General features: G+C 56.3%; 1 protein-coding gene across 4 annotated transcripts in view; it reads left to right on the top strand.

The window, feature by feature from the left end:
- THAP4 (THAP domain containing 4) overlaps window positions 1-21,535 on the top strand; it is a 42,132-nt gene extending 20,597 nt beyond the window's left edge. For 2 of the 4 annotated variants that reach the window (XM_047084186.1, XM_047084191.1), the window contains 4 exons: window positions 4,772-4,931; window positions 5,881-5,990; window positions 6,767-6,870; window positions 21,270-21,535. In XM_047084186.1, coding sequence (XP_046940142.1) covers window positions 4,772-4,931; window positions 5,881-5,990; window positions 6,767-6,870; window positions 21,270-21,389 — 494 coding nt within the window. In that variant the 3' untranslated portion in view covers window positions 21,390-21,535. Of the gene's footprint in view, window positions 1-641; window positions 863-4,771; window positions 4,932-5,880; window positions 5,991-6,766; window positions 6,871-17,146; window positions 18,481-21,269 lie in introns of those variants that run through there. The other 2 variants (XM_047084190.1, XM_047084187.1) reach the window with 2 other exon arrangements.
- The last annotated feature ends 3,180 nt before the right edge of the window (window positions 21,536-24,715 follow it).

Below are 24,715 nucleotides of genomic sequence, written 5' to 3' on the forward strand. Positions count from 1 at the left end.
ATAAAAAGGTAAAGAGAAACAGGTGAAGTGAACTTTAATGCTATATTTTATTTAACTCAGTATTATCTGAAACGTTATTTCAGTACATAACCATCGGAACCTAAAAGTTACTGAGATGTCTGAGGTCCTTTTTGTGCTGAGTTTTTGAAATCCATGTGTGTCTTAGCCTTAAAGCACATCTCAGTGGACCAGCGCCTCCAGATGTCCATGTGGGGCCGTGAGCGGCTGTGTCAGACACACCTGTGGCAGCTACAAAATCCGTGACGCTCACTCTCCCCATGCATCTTGTAAGTGTGGCACTAGCATCTGCCGGACGCTGCTGTGGAGGAACCGTTGGTCCGCTCTGGGCCTCTGCGGGCTCGCCTGTCACGTTTCATATGAGTGGAATCAGGGTGCGTGGTCTTTTTCTTGGTTCATCCACGTGGTAGCATTTGTCGGTGCTTCAGTCCTTTTAAGTTTATTTACGAGAGAGAGAGCACGCAGGCGCAGGAGGGGGCAAAGGGAGGGATGGAGGGAGGGAGAGAGAGAGAGAGAGTGTGACTGATTGATTGATTCCCAAGCAGGCCCTGTGCTGTCACTGCAGAGCCCGACGTGGGGCTCTGTCCCACGAATCATGAGATCGTGACCTGAGCTGAAATCAAGAGTCAGACGCTTAACGGACTGAGCCCCCAGGTGCCCTCTTCATTCCTTTTTATGACGGATACTGTTCCTCCGTCTGGCTGTGCCACATCGTGCTCACCCACTCGTCAGCCGGAAGCCGCTGGGAGGTTTCCGCATCCAGCAGCTGTGAACAGCAGCCACGTGGACGCGTGTCGTCCTCTCACAGGAGGACACCCAGCCGTGGGACTCGCGCCCGGCCCAGGTCCCCCCTCCCCTCTCCCCCTCCCCCTTCCCCCCCCCGCCATAGCCTCTCCCCCCTCCCCCACCCTCTCCCCCCACCTGTCTTTGCACAGGCTGCACGTTGCACACGCCCCCAGCCCAAGTCTCCAAACCTCTTGACTTTGTTTCCGTTTTACTCTTCTCATTGTCCTCTGTAGCGCGTGTCTGCCGTGAGTCCCATGCTGTCCTCGTCCACCTCCACTCCCAGCTTCTTGATGCGTCTCTCCCGACTTCTTTCTGCTGGAGTTTCACCTCTCCTGCTCTCCTGCCGCTTCTCTCCCACATTCTTGCATTTCTTCCTGGATGTGGTTGCTTCACCGTGCACAGAGCCGTGTGCACAAAGCAGGCACAGAGCCGTGTGCACAGAGTGGGCACGCAGAGCCGTGTGTACAGACCCATGTGCGCAGACCCGTGGGCACAGAGCCGTGTGCGCAGACTGGGTACAGACCCGTGCGTGCAGACTTGTGTGCAGAGCCTACACTCACAGCCTCCTCTGGGCCCTGGTGGGGGTCAGTGCTCCTTCAGTCTTCGGGCTCCAGGCCCCACGTCCACTCTCAGGCTCCCGCGGTTGGCACAGTCTGACGGGAATGCAGGGTGCTCATGAAGCGGGGGGGCGGGGGGGTCCTGTGTCCCTGAAGGTCAGTGGCACCCGCCAGGGGCCCGGCTCCTTTCCTGCTGCTTGTGAACACGGGCAGGGTCCCAGGGCCACCCCAGCCCCCACACAGCCCTCCTGCGCATTTTGGTGGCCATGGGTTGTGTCTGTGACCTGACTTCCCTGAGAGCCAAGGCCAGGGAAAGCGTTTTCAATTATCTCTGTTGTCGTTTTTTATTCCTTTCTGAAAGAGGTGATAATGCTCACCTACCAACCCTGTTCCCTCAGAGAGATCCCCAGAGAGATTTTGAGGCAAGAAAGAGCATAACCCAGCTCTCTCTGTCTGTCCGTCTGTCTTTCCCCGTCTCTGGGTCCTTCCCTGTCTCTCTGTCTGTCCATCTGTCTCCCTCCATCTCTGGGTCCTTCCCTGTCTGTCTCTATGTCTGTGTCTGTCTGTCCGTCTGTCTCCCTCCATCTCTGGGTCCTTCCCGGTCTGTCTCTCTGTCCGTCTGTGCTTCCCCTGTCTCTGGGCCCTTCCCTGTCTCTGTGTCTGTCCATCTGTCTCCCTCCATCTCTGGGTCCTTCCCTGTCTGTCTCTATGTCTGTGTCTGTCCGTCTGTCTCCCTCCGTCTCTGGGTCCTTCCCTGTCTGTCTCTATGTCTGTGTCTGTCCATCTGTCTCTCCCCCGTCTCTGGGTCCTTCCCTGTCTCTGTGTCTGTCCGTCTGCCTCCCTCCATCTCTGGGTCCTTCCCTGTCTGTCTCTATGTCTGTCCGTCTGTCTCTCCCCCATCTCTGGGTCCTTCCCTGTCTGTCTCTATGTCTGTGTCTGTCCGTCTGTCTCTCCCCCATCTCTGGGTCCTTCCCTGTCTGTCTCTATGTCTGTGTCTGTCCGTCTGTCTCTCCCCCGTCTCTGGGTCCTTCCCTGTCTGTCTCTATGTCTGTGTCTGTCCGTCTGTCTCTCCCCCGTCTCTGGGTCCTTCCCTGTCTGTCTCTATGTCTGTGTCTGTCCGTCTGCCTCCCTCCATCTCTGGGTCCTTCCCTGTCTGTCTCTATGTCTGTGTCTGTCCGTCTGTCTCCCTCCGTCTCTGGGTCCTTCCCTGTCTGTCTCTATGTCTGTGTCTGTCCATCTGTCTCTCCCCCGTCTCTGGGTCCTTCCCTGTCTCTGTGTCTGTCCGTCTGCCTCCCTCCATCTCTGGGTCCTTCCCTGTCTGTCTCTATGTCTGTGTCTGTCCGTCTGCCTCCCTCCATCTCTGGGTCCTTCCCTGTCTGTCTCTATGTCTGTGTCTGTCCGTCTGTCTCTCCCCCGTCCCTGGGTCCTTCCCTGTCTGTCTCTATGTCTGTGTCTGTCCGTCTGTCTCTCCCCCGTCTCTGGGTCCTTCCCTGTCTGTCTCTATGTCTGTGTCTGTCCGTCTGTCTCTCCCCCGTCTCTGGGTCCTTCCCTGTCTGTCTCTATGTCTGTGTCTGTCCGTCTGTCTCTCCCCCGTCTCTGGGTCCTTCCCTGTCTGTCTCTATGTCTGTGTCTGTCCGTCTGTCTCTCCCCCGTCTCTGGGTCCTTCCCTGTCTGTCTCTATGTCTGTGTCTGTCCGTCTGTCTCTCCCCCGTCCCTGGGTCCTTCCCTGTCTGTCTCTATGTCTGTGTCTGTCCGTCTGTCTCTCCCCCGTCTCTGGGTCCTTCCCTGTCTGTCTCTATGTCTGTGTCTGTCCGTCTGTCTCTCCCCCGTCTCTGGGTCCTTCCCTGTCTGTCTCTATGTCTGTGTCTGTCCGTCTGTCTCTCCCCCGTCTCTGGGTCCTTCCCTGTCTGTCTCTATGTCTGTGTCTGTCCGTCTGTCTCTCCCCCGTCTCTGGGTCCTTCCCTGTCTGTCTCTATGTCTGTGTCTGTCCGTCTGTCTCTCCCCCGTCTCTGGGTCCTTCCCTGTCTGTCTCTATGTCTGTGTCTGTCCGTCTGCCTCCCTCCGTCTCCGGGTCCTTCCCTGTCTGTCTCCCTCCCCTTCATCCCAGGCCCACGGGGCCTGGCTGCAGTTCCACCACCGCCACCCTAGGCTATGTGCCCCGGGGAAGGGCCACGCTCACCAGCCCAGGCGGGCACTGCTCTCACTCAGAGGGGACTGGACCAGCAGGTGGGGCCTGGACAGCGGCTCCAAGTGCTGCCCTGGACGCGACACAGGGTCCGCTGGACAGAGAGCATCTCGGAGGCTGTGGCTGGCTGGCTGGCTGGAAGACAGCGATTTCTGTTTATTCTGAGAACCTCAGGCCCAAACCATCCGAGCTTTGCTCTCCCCTTGTCTCCCTGATGCCTTGAACCTCGGGCGCTGCTCGCCAGCCCTGCATCCCAGACATCAGTGCGTGCAGCTGGCTCTCCCTGCAGGGCACCCCTGGGATCTGGCCCTTTCCACCGGCGACACGGGGCCCAGGCCGCCCTCTTCCGCCACCAGGCACGTGCTGCCCCCGCCTCTCCCGCTCAGACCTCCCCAGGGTCCTCCAGGATCTGGCCCGGCCGGCCCTGGGGAAGCCTCCGTGTCCCAGAGCGGCCACAGGCCCACTCCCACCGCGGCCTCTGCACGCGTCTCAGGGAGCCGTCCTCCGCCCTCGAAGTTTCAAGCTCAAATGCCACACAGCCCCACCCCCTTTCGGCTTGTCGCCTCTTTCGCCACACACTCAGCATCCTTTTCTTATTTCTTGGTGGACTGCTCTCTTCCCTCAGTGGGACACCGGTGTCCCTGTGAGCAGGGTGTTTGTCTGCTCTGTCCCGCTCCAGACCTTTGACTATGAAGCTTTTATTCCTGGTCTCCACCATAGGTGGTAGCCGAAGTCCCGACTTCACTTTTCTCTTGTCGTCTAACTACGAAAGTCTTATGGCCATCCTCACTCCCAGCTGTCCACAGGCCATCTGCAGAGGCTGGGAGGAGCCGGCCAGCTGGGGGAAGGAGCGGGTTCCCCCCCCCCCACCCCTCCCCGGCCACCTGTGTCTGCCCGGACGGGCTCCCACGGTGGAGGGGCGACCCGCCGTTTTCCACCCACAGCTGCTCCCACTTCTTGCCACCAGCCTGGCGCAGGGCAGCCCTCCTCCGCAGGTCCTGTCTTCCTTGGACTTGGCCTCAGCCCCGCCCACCCCCAGGCCCTCTTGCTGTCTCCCCCGGGTGGGAGCTGCGTCTGACAAGATGACATTTGCTGTCTCTCCCCGGCTCGACGGCCGGCTGGTGCGCGTTCACGGTGGCACCAGCTCTGCTGTCTGCACGAGGGCGTGCTCCCTCACCGAGCGTGGACACGGAGCCCACTGACCGCCTCTTCCCTCTGTCCTCAGAGCCCCCCACGATGAACCCAGTGGTGGAGCCGCTGTCCTGGATGCTGGGCACCTGGCTGTCCGACCCGCCGGGAGCCGGCACCTTCCCGACGCTGCAGCCCTTCCGGTACCTGGAGGAGGTGTACATCTCCCACGTGGGCCAGCCCGTGCTGAACTTCTCGTAAGTGTGCCCCCGACCGCGTGCGAGGGCAGGTCCGGGCCGGGGACGGAGCGGCGGGCGCCGGGTGGGAAGACGCAAAGGAACTTGGTTGTATTTCGGAGACGCGCCCTCTCCCTGCCCCGAATCTGGTCGCACAGTGGGTAACGAGGTGCTTTCTGGTGGTCACGTTTCTGAAGACGCGCGGCCGACCACAAAGCCTCGGGCATGTTGATGCAAACACACCATCAGTGGTGCCGGCACTCAGTTAAGTTCCCCGTGCCTGCCGCGGTCCTGTATGGAGAGCAGCCACCCCCGTGTCACTGAGAATAAAATGACGAACATGCCTTTCCCAGAATTCCCCCCCGAGCTGAGCCGTGTGAGGTCTCAGAGAAGCGGTTAGTATTGTGGGTCTCAGATTCGTGCCACACAGCCAAGCGCACGGCCTTTGAGGTCCTCTGTCAGCACCCTGACTTCGTGCCTGCTGTGTCTTACGTGGGGGTTGGTGGGACCCCCGAGCACGATAATAGCTCCCAAGAGGCAAAGCCTGGGGTGAGGGTGGGGTTTGACTGTGCTCGTGGGGTGCGTGGGACCGAAAAGCACGCAGGGGCCTTGCGGGAGGCGTGTGCCTAAACTATGGAGACCGAGTTTCTGTCATCAAGGTCGCTGTCAGTCGTGATGGTCGGGAAGATGGGGACACAGACGAGAGCGAGGGCGGGTGGCACCTGGAGGAGTGGCTTGTGGGTTGGAGACAGAAAGTCCTGACGTACCTGGCAGCCGGGCCACACACGTGGCCTCTCGTGTCTCTTGGGCCGTGTCTTTTATGTGTCTCTGCATTTTCCACGTGAACAAGAAGCTGTTTATTTTACATTTGGTGGGTGGGGGCTTCATACAGTGAGACAGGCACGTGCACGCAGCCTGGCCCTGTCTCGGGGGTATCCGCTACCTGGGCCTTCACCCTCCTGCCCGCTAGGTTCAACGCCTTCCACCCGGACACGCACAAGCCCATGCACAGGGAGTGTGGCTTCATCCGCCTCAAGCCCGACACCAACAAGGTGGCCTTCGTCAGCGCCCAGAACACAGGTACTGTCCCTGGACGGCCCGCCCCCTGCCCACATGCCAGTAGAGGGGTGGCCAGCGCCAGAGGTGGCATCTGCGTCCCGCCTGCCACTCTGCAAGTGACCTCTGGGAAGCATCAGGCCTTCGGACAGGCCCAGTGGGGCTGGCGGGAGGGAGCTGGTGGCAGGGGCTGCGGGTCCCCTTTTCCCCTGAGCTGCACACGGGTGTTTCCTGTAGGCTGGGGCTGCGTGGAGGGAACCAGACCAGGAGGCCCACACGGGGCCCTAGGTTCTCTGGAAGCCCGCACTGCCCCCAGTGCCAGGCCACCCTAAGATGGCTCACAGGGTTGATTAATTGGAAATTACTCAAATCACACCTGCTTGACCTTTAACCTTGCTCACTGGTCCAAGTGAGGCTCGCTTCCTAGAAGCAGGCGGACAGAACCAGCCCGACTTGGGGTGGGCCTGCCCAAGGCAGTAGTGAGCTGGAGGTGGGGGGGGGGCAGCGAACGGCCGGGAGGGGGATGCCTCCTGGCCTTTTTCATGGGGCCGAGGGCAGGGCCAGGGTCAGGGCACCCCCGGAGAGAATGACCCTCCACAGACCCCCTGCCCCGGCTATAAGAGGACCCGTGAGTCTTTCCCCCTCGACGCCTGGGAGTCTCTGTGCTGGCCAGGGGGACAGGTCGTTGCCTCGATGGCTTCAAAGTTCAGACCTGTTGAAGCCTGGGGTGCAAAGGCCGCTGGTGGGAGCAGCGGCGTAGGAAGCCGCGGGTGGGACACTGAGGACTGGCGGTCCCACAGGCATCGTGGAGGTGGAGGAGGGCGAGGTGAACGGGCAGGAGCTATGCATCACGTCCCACTCCGTCGCCAGGATCTCCTTCGCCAAGGAGCCCCACGTGGAGCAGGTGAGTCCACACCGCAGTCCCCTCGCGGGTGCCCTCGCCACCGTCACGCACTTGGGCCAGGGTCACGGCCCATCCCTTCGCCTAAAGTCTGCCTTTCTGCTTGACCGAGCCTGTCTGCCCGTGCTTTGTCATGCCCATGTGGGGGTGTGCCACCATTCAGACGCCTGGTCCCTGGCCAGTGGGCGGGGGCCTCGGGTTTGCCGATTTTCTGGCACACACATCCTTCTGCGTTTGTGCTGTCCGCTTTTGCGAGATTTCTCCCGATTGCGTTGCTGGGTCAAAGGCACATTTTAAATTGTGACACATTCCGTTAAATTGCTTCTCTTGACCGCTGCGTTCCCACCAGCGTTGCGCGAGGGCACCCGGCTCACTGCTGCTCCATCAGCGCTGCTCGCAGACTTACTGGCCCTCACAAGTCTGACGGATCAAAGACGGCATCTCGGCTGTGTTTACGTTGAACTCGTGGATGCAGGGAGCGTCCCCACGTCTCCTCTCATGCTTGATGTTCGCGGTCCTTGCCTGTGTTGTGTGCGTTGTCATTTACGGGAGCTTTCTGTGTGCGTGGCTGGTACCCCCGTGTCTGCTGCTTATGTGACACAGTCCCCATTTGGTGGCACGTGGTAGTTTGGTTTGTCCCGTGCTCCACCACCTGTTGTGAGCTTTCCTGTCGCTCCCTCCAGGGGTCTTTCCCTCCATGGCGTCTGGATTTGGGTTCTGGCTCTGGGAGGTGTTTCTGCTCAGATGATCAAAGTATCCAAGCATCCCTCCCTTCCCCACGCTCTTGTAGCTTTTCACACTCAGACCCTAGTCCGTCCCAGATTTGTTTTCCCATGCTGCCGTGTACAGACACGTGGTGACCAGTGCCCCACAGACCTGAAGTGTCCTACCTGGCTTGGGCCCATCCCACAGATGGGAGAGGAAGTGTCCGTCTGTCTGTCCGCCTCCTCACTGACAGTAATTTAAAATTGTTCAATAACGTAGGTTCCCGATACTCTTTTCTCTAAGTTTACTTGGTGAATTCTTCAGCACTTCCTCTTCTGCATGAGCCGTATGTGCTGGGCTGCACAAGTGCACGAATGAATCCGGGGAGAAGCGGCCTCCTCGTCTGCAGCAGCACACAGCGGCTCGGGGCTGTGTTGTCATGGTTTCAGGTCTAGTTTGCGCTCTTTCGGGGGCACCAAGTTTCTTTCTTTATAATCTTGTGTAATTATGTAGGTGTTGGACATTTCATGGCAGGTGACATCGTGGTCCTCTCTAGCGTTCATGGCTGTACCGACGGCATGTGGCTTCGCCTTCTGATTGCTGTTGGTGGTGGGCGGGCTCTGGTTTCTGTCCACCTGTGCTGAACTGGGACGTGTCTGTCACGTCTGACAGCTGGTTCTTGGGCACAACCCTGACCGAGCAGAGACGTGTGTTGGCGCTCACCCCGTGAGGGGCTCGCGGGCTGGTCGGGTAAGGACATCCTGTTTCTACTATGTTTTTACTATGGTAAGAATTATATTCAGGAAGGGGTTTTGAGTTTCATCAGATGCTTTTGCAGCCTCTTTTGGGAGGATTCTGTGTTTTTTCTCATTGAAGCTGTTGACGCAGTGAATCAGAGTAATAACTCCTAAGTGTTGAGGCGTGCCTGCTTTTTAGGGTAGCTCCTACTTGCGTGATTTTCAGGAATTATTATCCATTTGGGTATCAGTTTTTCACAGAGTGAGCTGGGAGCTTTTTAGTGGTTTCCGTTCCCTGACAAGGAGGGAGCCCCATGGAAATTGCCTGTTCCTGGTGGGTGTCCAGGGGACAGTGTCTGGGCCCAGCCTGGGCGGCCCCTGCTTCCCTCCCTGCTTGCCCGACCCTCTCCCTCGTTGCTCCGTTGGCAGCCTCCCCTCACGGTTCCCGGGAAAGGTGCCCTTTCTTCTAGGTTTTCAAGTTTGAGGAAGAAGTGACACATACTGGTCTCTCTCTGCCATTCTGTGTCCACCTTACATCTCTGATCTTTTGCGTATGACCGTTTTCTCTTTTTCTTGCCGGTACTTGCCAGAGTTTACTTATTTTATCAGGGTTTTGTGGAGGTGGGGGGAGCTTTATTTTTGCTGGAGAACTGACTTTGGGCTTTAGGAAACAGAGGAGCCCCTCTCTGCAGGACAGAGGAGGCGAGGTGAAGCCTGTGGGGGCAGGGCCAGAGGAAGGCTCAGCCCCGCAGAGTGACCCGGCCGACCGAAGGCTGGTGGGTGCCTGGGTTGGCCTCCCCGCTGGCTCGACATGGACAGAACCTGGAAGTGAGAAGCTTACACTTGGGGCCAGAAGAAGGGAGGGGGGCGGGGACTGGAAGTATGTGTCTGTCCTCCCAGCAGCTGGCAGGCAGAACGCCTGGCTTCTGCAGACCCCTGGGAGTGGCAGGTGTCGGGACAGGTCCCTGCCTGTCTGCTACCGAAGCCCAACCCCGTCCTCACCCTTCTCTGTTACTTGCCATCTGTGTTTGGTCGTTCAGGACTCCACACTGTCCACACGGCTCTGAGACAGCGGGTCTAGCCCCTGCCCCCATCTGACACTGAGGATCAGAGAGGCCCTGTCTTCCAGAAACTCCCCGCGTCCTGAGGTGCTGACTTGTGAGGTCAGGCTGCTCTGACGGCCAGTGAGGCTGAGCAGTGTCCATCCCTGCCTGCTTGGTCCCTCCTTTTGGGACGTCCTGACCCGGCCCTCTGACCCGCGTCCACTGTGTCTGTCCCGCCGGCTTCATCCCGATACAATTTCTTCGTCCCCATATAATTTGGATATAAGCTCCTTGTCAGTTACTTGTGGTGCCAGTATCCGTTCCTGTCTGTATCACTTCCTCCTCTTACTAAACTTTAATTATATGTGGTTCAATTTCCCAGGCTCTCCTTTCTGGATTGGTTTTGGTGTTTCTTAATTAAGCAGTCTTCCCTGAACACTGTCAGAAAATACGTATTCTATGTATTTTTTTCCGGAAGCATTACAGCTTGACTTAAAACCTCCCCTTCAGCTCATCAACGCACCTAGACTTTCATGCAGATAAAAGGCTCGCTGTCCCAGCCCCAGCCGGAAAGGCCTGCGTTGCCCTCCCCGTCCAGGCAACCTGCCTGTCCACCCTGGGCCAGTCCACTGTGTTTTAATTGTTAGAGATTACTAGAATTTTTTTTTTTTTTACTTAAAAAAAATCAACTCTTTTGAAGTATAGTTACATAGAATTAGCACATACACTTGAGGTGTCCATGCCCGTAAGTCAAGACCATAATAGCCCGGCCCCCAGCCCCTGCCCCCCAACCAGGGCCAGATTTCTGTTGCCACAGACTAGGTGTGCGACTTCTGGGACCCCTTATGAACGGAACCATCCAGTATTTACTCCTTTCGTTCAGGGAAACACTTTTGAGATTCGTTCCTGCTATTGCTCTTAGCGGAAGCTTGGGTGTTTTGATGCCCAGGGCACGTCCGTCACAGCTTTGTCTACTCTCTTTGACGGACGTGGGTTGGTTTGTTTCCAGCTCTGGGCCGTCACGAGCGTCTGTGTGCTCCTGCACGCAGACACGTGGTTTCACTTCTCGGGTGACGACCTTGGCCTGCCACCGCCCAGTCCCGTGGCGAGCGCCAGGCTTACTGGTGCCCAGCGCGACCGCACCGCGGTCCCCGGGCCGCCCTCTCCGCGGCACTGGTCCTTGAGTGGCCGCGGACGGCATTCCCTGTGCTGATAAACACACTCCTGGATGCCTGACGGGGTCGCACCCTCCTGGTGCCCGTTTCTCATCTGTGAAGCCAGCGCCCGCATCCTGTGCCCCTGTCGCCCAGCTCTGAAGGTTACGCGTTCTGGACGCAAGGTCTGCACGTTGACACGGTAACAGCGTTCCAGCTGATGACTTAGCTTTTCGTTTCGTTAACAAGGTGTCTTACTTTTCACGTTCTGTTACCAGTCTTGTCTTTTACGGTTTGTCCTTTTAATGCCCTTTCGTAAGTTGTTTTGCCCAAGCCAGGCAGCAGAGGTGAGTAACTTGCATTTTCTCCAAGAGTTTTTATGGTTTTCTCTTTTACTTTAAGGTTTATGATTTTGGAATTGATGTTTTTTTGTTGTTTTTTTTTCCTTAATGTTTATTTATTTTTGAGAAAGAGAGAGAGACAGACAGAGCACGAGTGGGGGAGGAACAGAGAGAGAGGGAGACACAGAATCTGAAGCAGACTCCTGGCTCTGAGCTGTTAGCACAGACTCAGGGCTCGAACCCACGAACCGCATGATCGTGACCTGAGCTAAAGTCAGACACTTAACCGAGCCACCCAGGCGCCCCTGCTATATTATTCTCTTAATGCGATTCGTTATAGGAACAGTTTTTCAGATGTTGAACCAACCTTGCATCCTTCAGGTAAACCCCACCTGATTGTAATGATTTATCATTTTTAGTTATTGCTGAATTTTTGTATTGCTTAAGTACATAAATTGGAGAAGTTTTGCTTCATATTATTTTTTATTCTAATCATCCTGAGTTTAATTTCCTCCTGTTTTTTGATTTCTTAAATGGGAAGCTTGCATCATTGATATCTAGCCCATTTTTAGTTTGTAACACTTGAAACTATGAATTTTCCTGTAAGCCCTGCTTCAGCTGCCTCCCGCAGGTATTAGTAGAGTGTGTTCTTACGACCTCCTAGCTCAAAATATTTTCTCTAGTGACTTTCTTCTTGGAACTGGATTATTTGGAAGGTATGCTACTACTTTCCAAATATTTAAGGATTTTCTACTTATCGTATTGCTAGTGACTTCTAATTCAACTCTGTAAAGCCCAGAGGACGTGTTCTTAGAGTTACTTTATGCCACTATGTGTGCTATAACTTGGTGAATATACCATACACAGTCCAGATGAGTAAGAAGTCGACAGTTGTCGGGTGTAGCGGACCTGACACTGTTGGGTCAGGTCGCTTGATGGCGTCATTCAGATTTCTGGCATACTACTGAACTTTTTGGGGGAGGGAGTCTGATTCTATCTGATTGCACACGGGTGTTAAACTCTCCAACAACGATTGAGGCTAATTCTCTCCTTTACTTCCGCCTGCTTTTGCTTCACAACTTTGAAGCTCTGTTATTAAATGCGTACGTATGATATTTCATGTTTTTGACATGTTACCCTTGGTAACTTGTGTGTACCTTGAAGTTGGAGAGTAACACAACCATACCTGCTCTCCGGTGGTGGTTGTCTATGTGCCGTGTCTGTCTTCCTACCTTTCTGCATTGAACCTCTTTGTCTGCATTCAGAGTACATCTCTTGTAGGCTTGCTTTTATTGTCAAAAAAACTCTATATTTTAATTGGAATGTTGAGTCCACTTATATTTAAGAACAATATTACTAGTATGGTTGGTTGTAAGACCGCCACCTTGATTTGTTTTTTTGTGCTTTCTTGTTTTTGTTCCTTTACTGCATTCTCTTGGGTTAAATATATTTGGCATTCTGTCTTATTCTGTTAGGGTTTTTTTTGTTTGTTTATTTATTTATTTTTTAGAGAGACAGAGAGAGTGAGGGGGGGCCAGAGAGAGAATCCCAAGCAGGCTCCGCATGGTCTGTGCAGAGCCCAACACAGGCTTAGGGTTAGGGTTAGGGTTAGGGTTAGGGTTAGGGTTACGAACCCTAGATCACGAACCACGAGATCATGACCTGAACTGAAACCAAGAGTCAGAGGCTTAACTGAGCCACCCAGGTGCCCCCCCCCCCCCGCCCCGCTTTTTCTTATTGAAATATAGTTGACACAAGACGTCACGTCCCTCTCAGGTGTACAACGCGGTGACCGGACGGCATGGGCAGGACGCCGTGCTCCCACGAGTGGAGCTCCCAGCTGTCACCGCGCGATGCTCCTCCAGCGCCACTGGCTGTGGTCCCCGCGCTGGGCCTCCCGCACCGGGACTCCTTGGCCCGTAACCGGAAGCCTGGCCCTCCCTCTCCCCTGCGCCCGTCTCTCCAGCCCCTCCCCTCCCCTCTGGCAACCACCAGCGCTTCTCTGCATTTATGGGTCTCTTCCTGCTTTTTTTGCTTATTTTGTTTTTTAGATAACACATATAAGTAAAATTCTATGGTTTCTGTCTTCCTTTGGCTGATTTGTTTCACTCAGGCTAGGCCCACCCACGTGGTCACAAATGACGAGGTCTCATCGTTTCTATGGCTGTTAGCTTCTCAACTGTGTCTCCCTCGTTTTTTTAATGGTTGCTCGGAGGCTACCGTGACATTTGCCCCTTCACACTGGTTGTGGATAATCCGACTTCACAGCTGATGCTTCCTTCTTCCCGTTCTGCAGTCCCGCTGACCGTTTCTTCTGTACGGTGTCGTCACACCCGTAACATGTTTGTGTAAACATTGATGTCAAAAGTACACACACACACACACACACACACCATAAATCTTCACGGTACTGTTCTTTTTGCTTTAAATAGTTGATTTGCAGGGAGATTACAGTGAGGGGAAACAGTACCCTCTTCTCATCACCCACTGCTTCTCTCTGTGTGCTGCTCTCCTCTCCTTCCTGCGGCCCTGCGTCTCCAGCGGTATCATCTCCCTTCATCCTCAAGACCTACATCAGTGGCCCTTCTCGCAGCATAGTCTGCTCTCAGCAAGTCTCTTGGGACTATTTCACTCCCAAACTTTGTTTTTTCTTTTTCTTTTTTTTTTTTTTTTTAACTGTGGGGTGAAATACATGTAACAAACTTTAGCATCTTGACCGTTTTTCAAGTAATTGTCTCATGTTTATGTATTTGTTTGAGAGAGAGAGAGTGCACATGTGCACGCCAGCACGGGAGGGGCAGCGGGGATGGGTAGAGAATCCCAAGCAGGCTCCACACTGTCAGCACAGAGCCCGACACAGGGCTCGATCCCACAAACCGTGAGATCATGACCTGAGCCAAAATCGAGAGTCAGACATTTAACTGACTGAGCCACCCAGGCGCCCCACATCCTACCTGTGTTTACGGACGTGCGTCCGCGGTGTTAAGTATATTCGTGCAGTCGAGCAGCCATCACCACCGCGCATCCCCAGGACACTTGGGTTTCCTAAGACTGAAGCTCTATGCCCCGTGAGTCACGACTCCCCATTATCTCCCCCTACAGCCCCTGGTGCCCCGTGTCCCACTCGGTGCGCTATGAGCCTGACGACTCCAGGGACCTCATCCAAGCAGAGTCACACCCTGTGTGTCTTTTGTTACTGGCTTATTGTACGTAGCGCAACGTGCCCAGGGTTCGTGCGTGTTGTGGATATTGCCGAACTTCCTTCTTCGGGCTGAGGACTGCTCTGTTGTGTGTATGTGGTACATTTTGTTCATCCGTGGCGGACGCCAGGGCCGCCTGCACCTTGTAGCGGCTGGAATGCGGTTACCGTGGGTGCACAGACATCTGCAGGACGCCGCTTTCGGTTCTTCTGAGCGTGGACCCGAAAGCGGGCTGGCGGGGTCGCGCGGCAGTCCCGCTTCTGGTTTTGTGAGGAAGCCCACGCCGAGCCCCACGGCGGCTGTGCGGGAGGCCCCCTCCTCCACGTCCTCACCCTCCGGCTGCTCGAGCTGTTGGGGCGGCGGCCGGACTTCTGTTACCAGCGACGCGACCGGCCGATGTTTCTCTCGTTGCGTGAGTTGTTTTTACTGTTTGGTGTCTTTGGACGCATACAGATCCGTAATTTTCATGAATTACGGTTTGTCTGTTTTTTCTGTTGTTGGCTCTGCATTCAGTGTCACGTCCAAACGTCGCCAAGTCCCGCGCAGTGAAGGGTTTGTGCTGTTTTCTTCTAAGGGTTTTGTTGTTTTAGCCGTGACATCGAAGTCTCTGACTCGCTTTGAGTTAGTTTTTGTGTGTGGGGCTAGGGAAGCGTCCAGCCTCGTTCTTTCGCGTGTGCACGTCCAGTTTTCCCAGCGCTATTTGCTACAAAGACCGTCCTTCCCACATAGGTGGTCTTGGCGGCTGCGTTGAAAACTGACCGCGTATGTGAGGGCTTGTTGCTGTAGGCCTCTGGTCTGGTGCACCGTCTGTGTGTCTGTCTGTATGCCAGCGCCGCGCTATCGTGCAATCAAGAGGTGTGTGTCTTCCAGGTTTGTTCTTCCTTGTCAGGATTTTTTGGCTATTCCGGGTCCCTGAGAATTCCATGTGACTCTTAGGATGGGTTTTTCTGTTTCTGCAAAACATATCGTTGGGGTTTTGATAGGGATTTCGTTAGTTTTGCAGATCCCTGGGCAGTGTTGATATCTTACTGATACTGAGTCGTCTAATCCATGAACGTGGGATGGGCATCCCCTTATTTATGTTTACTGTTTTGGGGGGGCTTTTTTATTTGTTTGGCTTTGGTTTTGGTGTAGACTGCCTGTGCGCAGGAACCACCCAAGACGTAAACTGAAAGTCTCCTCAGGTCTTTTCTGAGCCTTTCCCTGGGCGTGTGCAGGCACACTCTGACCTCCCCGTGTATGCCCTGGTTTGTCCGAGTCGCTGATGCGTGGTTCCCAAAAGGGGAAAAGGAAAAGAAGTGGGGGAAAGGGGTGCCGGCCCTTCAGATCTCCTGTGGGCCTGGGCTGGTCTCCTGAAACTCTTGGGACTGTAAGATTGAGTTTTTCATATTTGGGGATTTTCAGACATTATTTCTTCAACTGTTCTCCTGCTCAGTTATTCCCGTTTTCCCCTTGGAACTGCTGTTAAACATATGTCAAGCCATTTAATCTTGTACCACACGTCCCCGAGGCTGTTCATTCTTCAGTCTGTTTTCTCTATATTACTCAGTTTGGATATTTTAAAAATTGTATTGGGGCTCCCGGGTGGCTCAGTCGGTTAAACGTCCGACTTCGGCTCAGGTCATGATCTCACGGTTTGTGGTTTGAGCCCCATGTCGGGCTCTGTGCTGACAGCTCGGAGCCTGGAGCCTGTTTCGGATTCTGTGTCTCCCTCTCTCTCTGCCCCTCCCCCGCTCACTCACACACACTCTCTCTGTCAAAAACGAATAAATGTTTAAAAAATTTTAAGATTTTGTTTTATTTTTAAAGTTCATGTATTTTTGAGAAAGAGCACACACGTGCAGGAGTAGGGGAGGTGCAGAGAGAGGGAGAGAGAGAATCCCAAGCAGACTCCATGCCGTCGGCAGAGTCCTGCTAGGGGCTTGAACTCACAAACGGCGAGATCGTGGCCTGAGCTACAATCGAGAGCTGGACGCTCAACCGACTGAGCCGTCCGGGTGCCCCTAAAGATTGTATTTTTAAGAAATCTCTACCCCCAACATGGTGTTCCAACTACCAACCCGGAGATCGAGAGTCACACGCTCCCACTGAGCCAGCCGGGCGCCCCCAATTTGGATATTTTTATCGACCCATTTTCAATTTCACCAAGTCTTTCTTCTGTCTCCAGTTAAGCTATTAAGTGAGTTTTTCATCTTTCTGTCTTTGTGCCTTCTCTCAAAGTGACCTCTCTTCCTGGCTTCCTCTCTCCCTCACCTCCCCCTCGCCCTACTCTGGCAACCCCCTCTCCTTCTCGCCCGCGAGCAGCAGGGCAGGGGTCTGGTTACAGTCGTGGAGCAGCTGCGTGTCTACGGCCGTGAGACAGATACTGCCCCCCGGACCCACTGTGAACGCCTCACCCGTTCACAGAGACACAGAAGCAGCCTTCGTGTGCACCGACGGGTAGAGCGAGTATGTGTGCGATGTGCACCCACACACACGCACACGAGGAATGTTAGAATTTTAAAATGAATTAAATCCCGTCATCTGCCACATGGATAAAACCCCGAGGGGATCGTGCTAAAGTAAAATAAGGCAGGAAAAGAAACACTGCTGGTTGTTGCCTAGGGGCGGAGGGATGGCAGGTTGTAGGTCAAGGGCACAGACGTCCAGTTAGAAGAGGAGTGAGTCATGGGGACATGATGCCCAGCATGGTGTCGGCAGTTTCTACCATATTGTATACAGTAGATCTCACAGATCTCACATCCCGTACACAGAAAGTAACTGTGTGAGGTGATGGGGGTCAGCTAGCACCAGAGGCACCTGTGTCCAGTCCACACTTGTGCACCTACACAGTGTCGTGTGTCTCAGTACGCTGGGGGCGAGCGTGCGTGTGCTTGGATTCTCGGTCGTGCGGACTGGCGGCAGGCCACCGAGGAATGACGACAGGCCTGGCTGTAGGGTAGCTGTCGGCTCGCCGGGATTCCTGTGAATCTCGGCTGTGAAGATTCGGCTGTGAAGCTCGGCCCCTGTCACCTCCGCACCCTCCACCACACCTCCACCTCAAACCTGCTCTACGGCGAGCACGGTAACCACTGTGGCTTCCTGATTTCTTTGTTTTAGGAACTAACACACAGTGAAAGCCATCTTCCTCCTGAATTTCCTTTTCCACCTTTTCTCTACTGAACAAAACAAGGAAAAACATGCTTTTAGAAAGCATTAAGACATCAAGAAATTCTCACAGCGCGCCTCCCGCCGCAGCGCGCTTCCCTGCGGTGGGCGCAGTCTAGGGAAAATGGGCACCCTTGGCTAAGAGAACAACTGGCGTTTGTCAAGAGGGACTCTTCTGCACCTCCAGAGGCTCGTGGGCCCTCGGCCCGGCTGTGTGCGCGGGAGCCGGGCTCCCCGCGGTCTGAGCGTGCTGTCTGCGATCACGGGGCCGCCTGGACCGGCTCCCCTTTGAAGCTGTCGAAGCTAGCGGCTCCTTCCAGCCTCCCGTTCCTCAAATGAGGATCTGTCTGTGGCCCAGATGGGTCTTCGATGATGCCTTCGCTGTCGTGGCCGACTTGGGATGAACACGGAATTACTCTGAGCGAGCTCACCAGATTGCTGTCTACGGGCAGAGGCCGTGGGAACCACCGAGCAAGGCAGCGTGCAGCCTGCCTCGACTTTACATCTTTCCAGCGACTGGCAGTAGGGGGGGGATGAGAAACGTCCTCCGAGGGCCTCCAGTTCCAAAGGAACCTGACGGGCGACTCTCGGGGCCTGTGCGCTGGTGCTACCGTTGCTGGCTTTGGCTCCGAGTGCTCCGCTGTGACCGCTGGCATCTCCGCGACAGGCTGACAGCACTCCGGAGGTCACACGGCACGTGCCGGAGGTGCCCGACCTGACCAGAGCCCAGTGAGTGTGCTCTGGGGGCGGTGGGCGCAGGGTGGCCCCTCGCTCCCCAGCCCCGCATCCTTCCTGGACTGGCGGTCGGGCTGTGCTCCCCAGGCCTGTCTCCTGCTCGCCTGCTGCCCGTCGCCACGCTGCTTACGCCGGAATAGGATGGCCGTCGCAGGTTTGGCACGAAGAGGCAGAGGTGAGGGGAGGCCACACTTGGATCACTGCACCGTGAGGCGGGCTGTGGGGGGCCGTGTGGTATTTCCAGAAGCCCCTCCAGCCATGCAGAGACAGCCGTTCAGGAAAGGCCAGTTGTCCTCAGGTGTTAGATGTTTTGAGGAGCCTCTCACGGGCTCAGAGTAAATAAGCAGCAGCCTCGCTCTTTTCCGTGGCTCACAAGGCAGTGCCTCACCCGCACGTCCCTGTGCGGCGTGGTCCCGGGCACTCAGCGAGGGCACCGCAAGACCACGTCTCCACCCGTGTCCCCTGAGAAGTGGTCTCAAAGGTTAAAGCCAGCCTTATTTTTTTTTTTTTTTAATTTTTTTTGAGAGACAGAGACACAGAGCATGAGCGGGGGAGGGGCAGAGAGAGACGGAGACACAGAATCCGAAGCAGCTCCAGGCTCCGAGCTGTCGGCACAGAGCCCGACGCGGGGCTCGAACACACTGACCACGAGATCGTGACCCGAGCTGAAGTCGGACGCTTAACCGACTGAGCCACGCAGGTGCCCCAAGCCTTGTTTATTTTTAAATGAAATTCCAGAAGAAATCACGTAGAATTACAGACGCTGACACGGTGAGACGAAGCTTACGTGCCACATGAGGCCCCCCGGTTGTGTATCTGTCCCCGTGTGTCCTGTTCTGGGTGCTCCGCTCCCCCGTGCCTGCCTCTTGTGCTCTCCCGGCCTCCCGAGTGTTGCTGTCTGCCCTGTGGTGACCGCCACCGGGGGGACTTTGCAGATGGGCGAGGTTCCCGAGCTCCAGCACTGGAGCCTGGGTGCAGCCTGGGACTGCGTGGCCAGCACCCCCGGGCGGCAGCTGCTGGCGCTGGGGACACGCAGGTTGCGGGATACAGGATGCGGACTCCGTGCGTCTCCCCTGCCCTGTCGTCTTTTTACTTTGCTCTTTATCTTCCACCACTCTTTTTCTGAATGACGGCAAAAGGAATCTTTTTTCTTCTCACAAGGAAATACAAGTGTTTCCTGTCACTTTAGCAGGAGTCAGAGATTTCCTCACAGGTGACCTCGGAAATCTTTCCTCGAACTCGAAGACAGAGATGAGCATCCTTTGCGGGGAGCAGGTGTGTGTCCCGCCTTAGAACATACCAGTACCTTTGGCTAAAACGGAGCCCGGGAGCTTCGTTCACTGGACGCCTTTCGCGGCTGGCGCCCTTCAGTCACAAGTTAGAGTCTGGGAGACCAGAAGGAAACCGTGTCTGACACAGCGGCGTGTGACTTTGAATATAGGGAAGGTATTTTCAAACACATCGCCATCTGAGGCATTTTTCGTACCCCTCCCATGAGCCGGACGTGGGTCAGCCCCTTCCCACGATCCCCCGTTCACAGAAGCAAAGCGTGCTGCTGCCTCAGTTTCTCCACTCACACGCTCCCGCGCCTCGCTGCACGTGGCCACCCACGTGCCTGCTCTCGCCCTGCCCTTCGTTTGCCCCTGCTTCTCCGTGCGGGGGGCCCTCTGGTCTTCTGTTTAAGGGGATACGAAATCTGTGGAGTTTCTTTTGTCCAAAGACGTCTTTATTTTGCCTCCAGTTTTGAAGAGAACACCTTGGGTGGCGGTTCTGTCATTTCTCTGTGGTGCCGTCCCGCTGTGTCCTGGCGCCCGCCCTGCCCCTGCCCCTGCCCCTGCCCCTGCCCCGGGGGGCTCCTGCTCTCCCGGGACAGCCAGTGTTAGGCCCGGATGCACTTTGCATGCGAGTCTTACAGCTGCGACCTGCTCACATCTGGCCGTATCGTTCTGTCCTGTGTGCTGGGGTTTCCGCCACACGTGTGAGCTGTGACTTTCCGTCCGTCCGTCCGTCTGTCTGTCCTCACGGTCCAGCGGGTGTTTTCTGCCAGCCGCTTTCCAGCTGCGACTCTTCTGCCGAGTCCACCTTGGGGGCTTTAATTTTCATCATCACATTTTGCAGTTACAGCACTTCCACCTTATTCTTTCTGGCAGATCCGATTCTCTGCTGAAATTGTCCGCAGGGAATACCGTGTGGCCTCCTGACCGGGGGCGGTATCGGCACCCCACCCCCACCCCGGGGTGCCGGTCCTGCTCTTACCTCCTTTGCTAAGCCAGTTCTTCTCTCTTTCCCTCTTGGACCCTAGACCCTGTGTGTGGAAACCTCAGGTGCCATGAGGCTCTGTGTGGGGCTGTCTCCCACCGAGGGGTGTTGTGGGGCGGACCCCGCCCGTTGCAGGCTGAGTCGCTTCGAAGCTGGCCTTCCCTGTCCCATAGCCGGTTAACTCTCGGTGCTGGGGGCAGCCCAAAGTCCGGGGTGCTTCCACAGCCTCTCCTCCTCGGTGGGCGTGGAATTGCAGAGTGCGCCACGAATCGGAGCTGCCGTCCCCTCGGGGTCCAGGCAGCCGCTCACGGCAGGCACACGACTCGGGTGAAGGGCCGCCCCGGGCTGGGTCTCCACACGCCCTTCTCTCCGGGACCTTTGTCCCGGCTTCGGGGTGGTTCCCTGATGCCTTTAAGTGGACTTTCTGAAATGCGGCTTTTCTGGTTTTTCGGAGCCGGGTGGTCAGTTACAGAGCGGTTGGCTGCGGCCTGCGGCAAAGGTCCTATTTCGTACGTTTGCGGCCCCCGGCGCGTCCGGAACACCCGGAAGGTCCCGGCCACGGGGTCGTGTCTCAGCCGTTGCGTGTTCCACGCTCTTGGGCAAACGTTCCAGACGGGTAGCATTTTCTCACCGGCCGCCATACTTTGTTCTGACTAATTCGTGGTTCCAAAAGTGCTCGTACTGAGCTTTCCGAGAACGCGTGTTACGTCAGTTCGAGTCGTGGGTGTGAAAGTGAACAGTGACAAAGCAGGAAAGAGAAGGATGGCTGGCTTCTAAGTAGGCTGGGGTGAGACCAAGTCCCACACTTGCCTGTTGGTCTTTGGGGACAGCCTAGGGGCAGAGGGAGGGGCCGGAGCAGAGGTCAGGACGCCTTGACCCCGGCACGCCCCGTGGCAGCTGTGGGCCCCGTGTCCACCACCCCCCCCCCACGCCCCCCACCTGCTGGCGGGGACACCACGAGGCCCACGGGCCCCTGACGACGGAGGCGGCAAGTTGCGGCCTGTGCCACACGCTTGGCCTGTGGCAGGGTCGCCCTTGGAAGACAGAACTAAGGGGTTTGCGTTTGTTTTGTCCTGCTCAGATCACCCGAAAATTCCGGCTGAATTCTGACGGCAAACTCGAACAGACGGTCTCCATGGCAACCACTACCCAGCCCATGACTCAGCATCTTCACGTCACCTACAAGAAGGTGACCCCGTGACCCCGAGCGTGTGTTGTGACCCTTCGGCTTCCCCGTGGACGCCCGCAGCAGGTGTGGGTGTGGCCGCAGGTCTCCGTGGGCTCCCGTGTGTTGCCACGTGTTCCTGTAACGGCGTAGAAAAACCAAATAAAAGGCCTTTATTTTTATGACGGAGCATTTTGAATATTGTCCCTCATGTAGACTGTGCATTTCTTCCATCTGCCGGCGGCTGCTTGTTTTCCAGTCTTTTCCCTAAAAAAATTAAGGAGTGACTCTCGTGTTCCCCCACCTTTTCTTCTGGTAGTTTTGGCAAGATCTAAAATACCTATAAGTCTTCAGTGGGGGAGCCGACAACCAACGCGTCACAAAGGGGATCAGTTACTTTATGACTTTAGAGCTGACGGTCTCGGGGCCCCATCTGCACAGGTGAAGGGCGTTCCCGCGGCCGTGAGTCCCTCACACCCCCCGCCGTTCTGTGCGGACCGCTGCTCTCATTTCTGTGTGTGTTGTGCAGTCTCCCAGCCACCCAGCCATCCCTCTCCCAGGGCTTCGTCCCTTCTCCCTTCTTTTCGCTGGAGTATTTTTAAACAAATTCCCGGCGTTTCCACCAACTGCTTTAGTGTGCATATCAAAGCAAAACAAACCGTTTGCTTCTTCCTAACACCCCACCTTAAAAGCCCAGCCCTGAAGTGGAGCCCACGTGAAGGGAGGTGGTGCCCCAGCCCCAGGGAGAGGAGGACCAAGCCTCGCCCACCCCCCCACCCCGGGCTTGGGGACAAAGGCGGCACCAGGTGAGGTGGCCAGTACCTAGGAGCTCAGGAGGGACCAGGACTGGTGACCCAGGTACCAAGGGGCCAGGGAGGTTGCTGCAGGCCGAGTAAATCCAGGGCAGGAGACTCGTATGAAGTCATCCTGAGGTGAAGTCCCCTCTAGCTGCGTGTGAAACCAGACAGTTGAGGTGCTTCCCGAACATGGCAGGCCAGGGACGGCGTGGACGCTCCCCGGCAGGGCCAAAACCCGAAGGCGGCAGAAGCCCACTCTTTGGCTCCGGGCCTGCCCGGAGGCCCGCAGGGTGGAGGCCCTGCCTCCCCAGCTTTGCTGGACGCAGCCCGCACGCGGCTCCCTGGGACGCGCTCCTGTGGGATTACGCGGCTGTGCCGCGTAGATTATATGCACTTCTCTGGGGTCTCTGCGGCTGGAATCACACCAGCGGCTCCACCCGCGTGGGACGTGGGTCTCTGCCGAGACTCCGGGCCACTTCACCCTCCAAAGTCTAGGGGGAAGTAGCAGAGCCCCTCTGGTTAGGATTTCAGCATCTGGGCTTTGGGGAAAACAAACATTTGGACTTTAGCACCGGAGGCCCCGGAAGCCGGCAGGGCGGCCTCCACCCGCGGCCCTCCCACCCAGAGCTGCTTTTGGGGTGGGCTCGGAGCCCAGGACCAGAAGCAAACATCCGGCAGGGTCTGGTCCCTCCCCCCGTGCTGTTTGGGAACGGGGTCTCTAAGCCCGGAAGGTGTTCCCCAGGCTGAACTGGGGGTGTGTCTGTCTTGTTCCTCCGTCCCTTCTGTCCCCGTGGATGGAAGTTCTCACTGGACTGTGTGTGCCCAGAACTTCTGGCGCCACTCCGGCGGTCACCTGTCCAACTGCCGCCCTTTGCTGATGCTAAAATTAAGAGGCCCCAGTGGTGGGGGGCTGACCCCATCTCTCACCGGGGAGTCCGCCACCATGGGGGATCTCTTCCTGAGCCAGCCCCACGGTCAGCGCTGCAGACTGGCCGCCTTACCACTGTGGTCGTTTCTTTATTTACACATTTACGTCATCTCCACGCCAACATGGGGCTTGAACTCACAGTCCCCCGATCAGCAGGCATGCTCCTCCCAGCAGCCGGGCACTTTTCTTTTTCCTTTTTCACAGAGCCATTGTATTTTATCGGGTCTGGCATATTTTTTATTTAACAAAATAGAGGAGCCAAAACTGCAAAGCGGTCAGCAGTGTCCTGATGGGAAGAGGGGCTCCGCTCCCTCCGACCCTTCCCACCCGACTGGAGGTGAGCGGCATGGAGCGAGCACGGCTGCTGACAGCGGGTAGGACCCGGGTCCTGCGACTCCTGCCTTCTGCGTGTGTTCAGGGGCATCTGTGGGTCAGGGAGACCCCAGGTAGGAGCTGAGGAGTCAGCTCCTGGGTAGATCAGAGATCCCAGCGGATGCCCACCTTGGACGCCATGCCTGCCTCCCTCCTTCCCCTTCTGTGACTCGTTCGTGCCTGCAGCGCTGGGTGGACAGAAAGGAAAACCAGTTGCAGCCGTCGGAGGGGGAGGCTGAGACTCCTGCAGGTGTCAGCGGGGCGCCTCCCACCACATTCCCCAGCGGCCCTGCCACCACCCACACAAACAGGAGAAGGAAAGGCAGGGATTCCAGGGACAAGCCAGACGTTGGGATCCCAGGCTCTCCTGGGAAACTGAGGAGACTGTGGAAATTTCTGGGGCATTTCCAAGGAGACAGCGTCTTCAGAAGAGCCTGGAAACTCCTATTCTGACAGCCTGGGGTGGCGGGGGCGCAGAGCCATAGTCCGTATCGCAGAGCTGCTGACCACCTCCAGGCCTCTCTGCGCTCAACCCAGCCACCCGCGACCTACCCGCTAATTACCTACCCGTAATATTATAAACAAGACACATTTATGTTATTTTTTTTATAAATAACACATCCTCCACATCCTCGTCCCCTCCTACAAGGCTCTCAGAGGCCCTGGTCTAAAAGGCCAGTCAGTGCCATGGACAGAGTAGCCTGTCTGAGAAGGAAATCGTAGGGGAAATGCATGAGATCACGGATGGGGAAGCACCACAGCAGGAGACATTCTGTCTAGTGTTGTAGTCTCTGGAGTGGGGATGGGCGGCGGAGAACCACTCACTTCCTATCGCAGGGGCCCCCTCAGCACCGCTGTCAGGCAGGAGGGGTGGGAGCTGTTGGGAGTGGGGAACACCCCACGGACACACTGCCTGCCCACTCCCTGGCCCCTTTAGCTCCAGCCATCTGGACCACTAAATCCCCAGGCTCTTCTACAGCCCCCAGAGCAGGGCTGGGAAGAGAGGGACAAGTCCTGCCACCACTAGGGCCAGAGCATGGTCCCCAGGACACCTGACTCCCTCTCTTGAAGGACTGGCTACATGACAGAGAGCTGCATGGACCTCACACTGTTCTCTTCCTGGAGCCGTGGTGTGAGCGGCAGATGGGAGAGAGAGAGAGGAATGGAAAGGCTTGTCAGAGACCCGGAGAGAGGCATTCAGAGGCGGAAGGGACAGGCCTCCCCACTAACTGCCTTGTTTTAAGTAATCTCTGTGCCTAACACGG

This window comes from Lynx rufus, unplaced genomic scaffold, assembly GCF_022079265.1.
Source record: "Lynx rufus isolate CCGP_SWC_20201006 ecotype Redwood Valley unplaced genomic scaffold, mLynRuf1.p SCAF_2, whole genome shotgun sequence".
Lineage (NCBI taxonomy): Eukaryota > Metazoa > Chordata > Mammalia > Carnivora > Felidae > Lynx > Lynx rufus.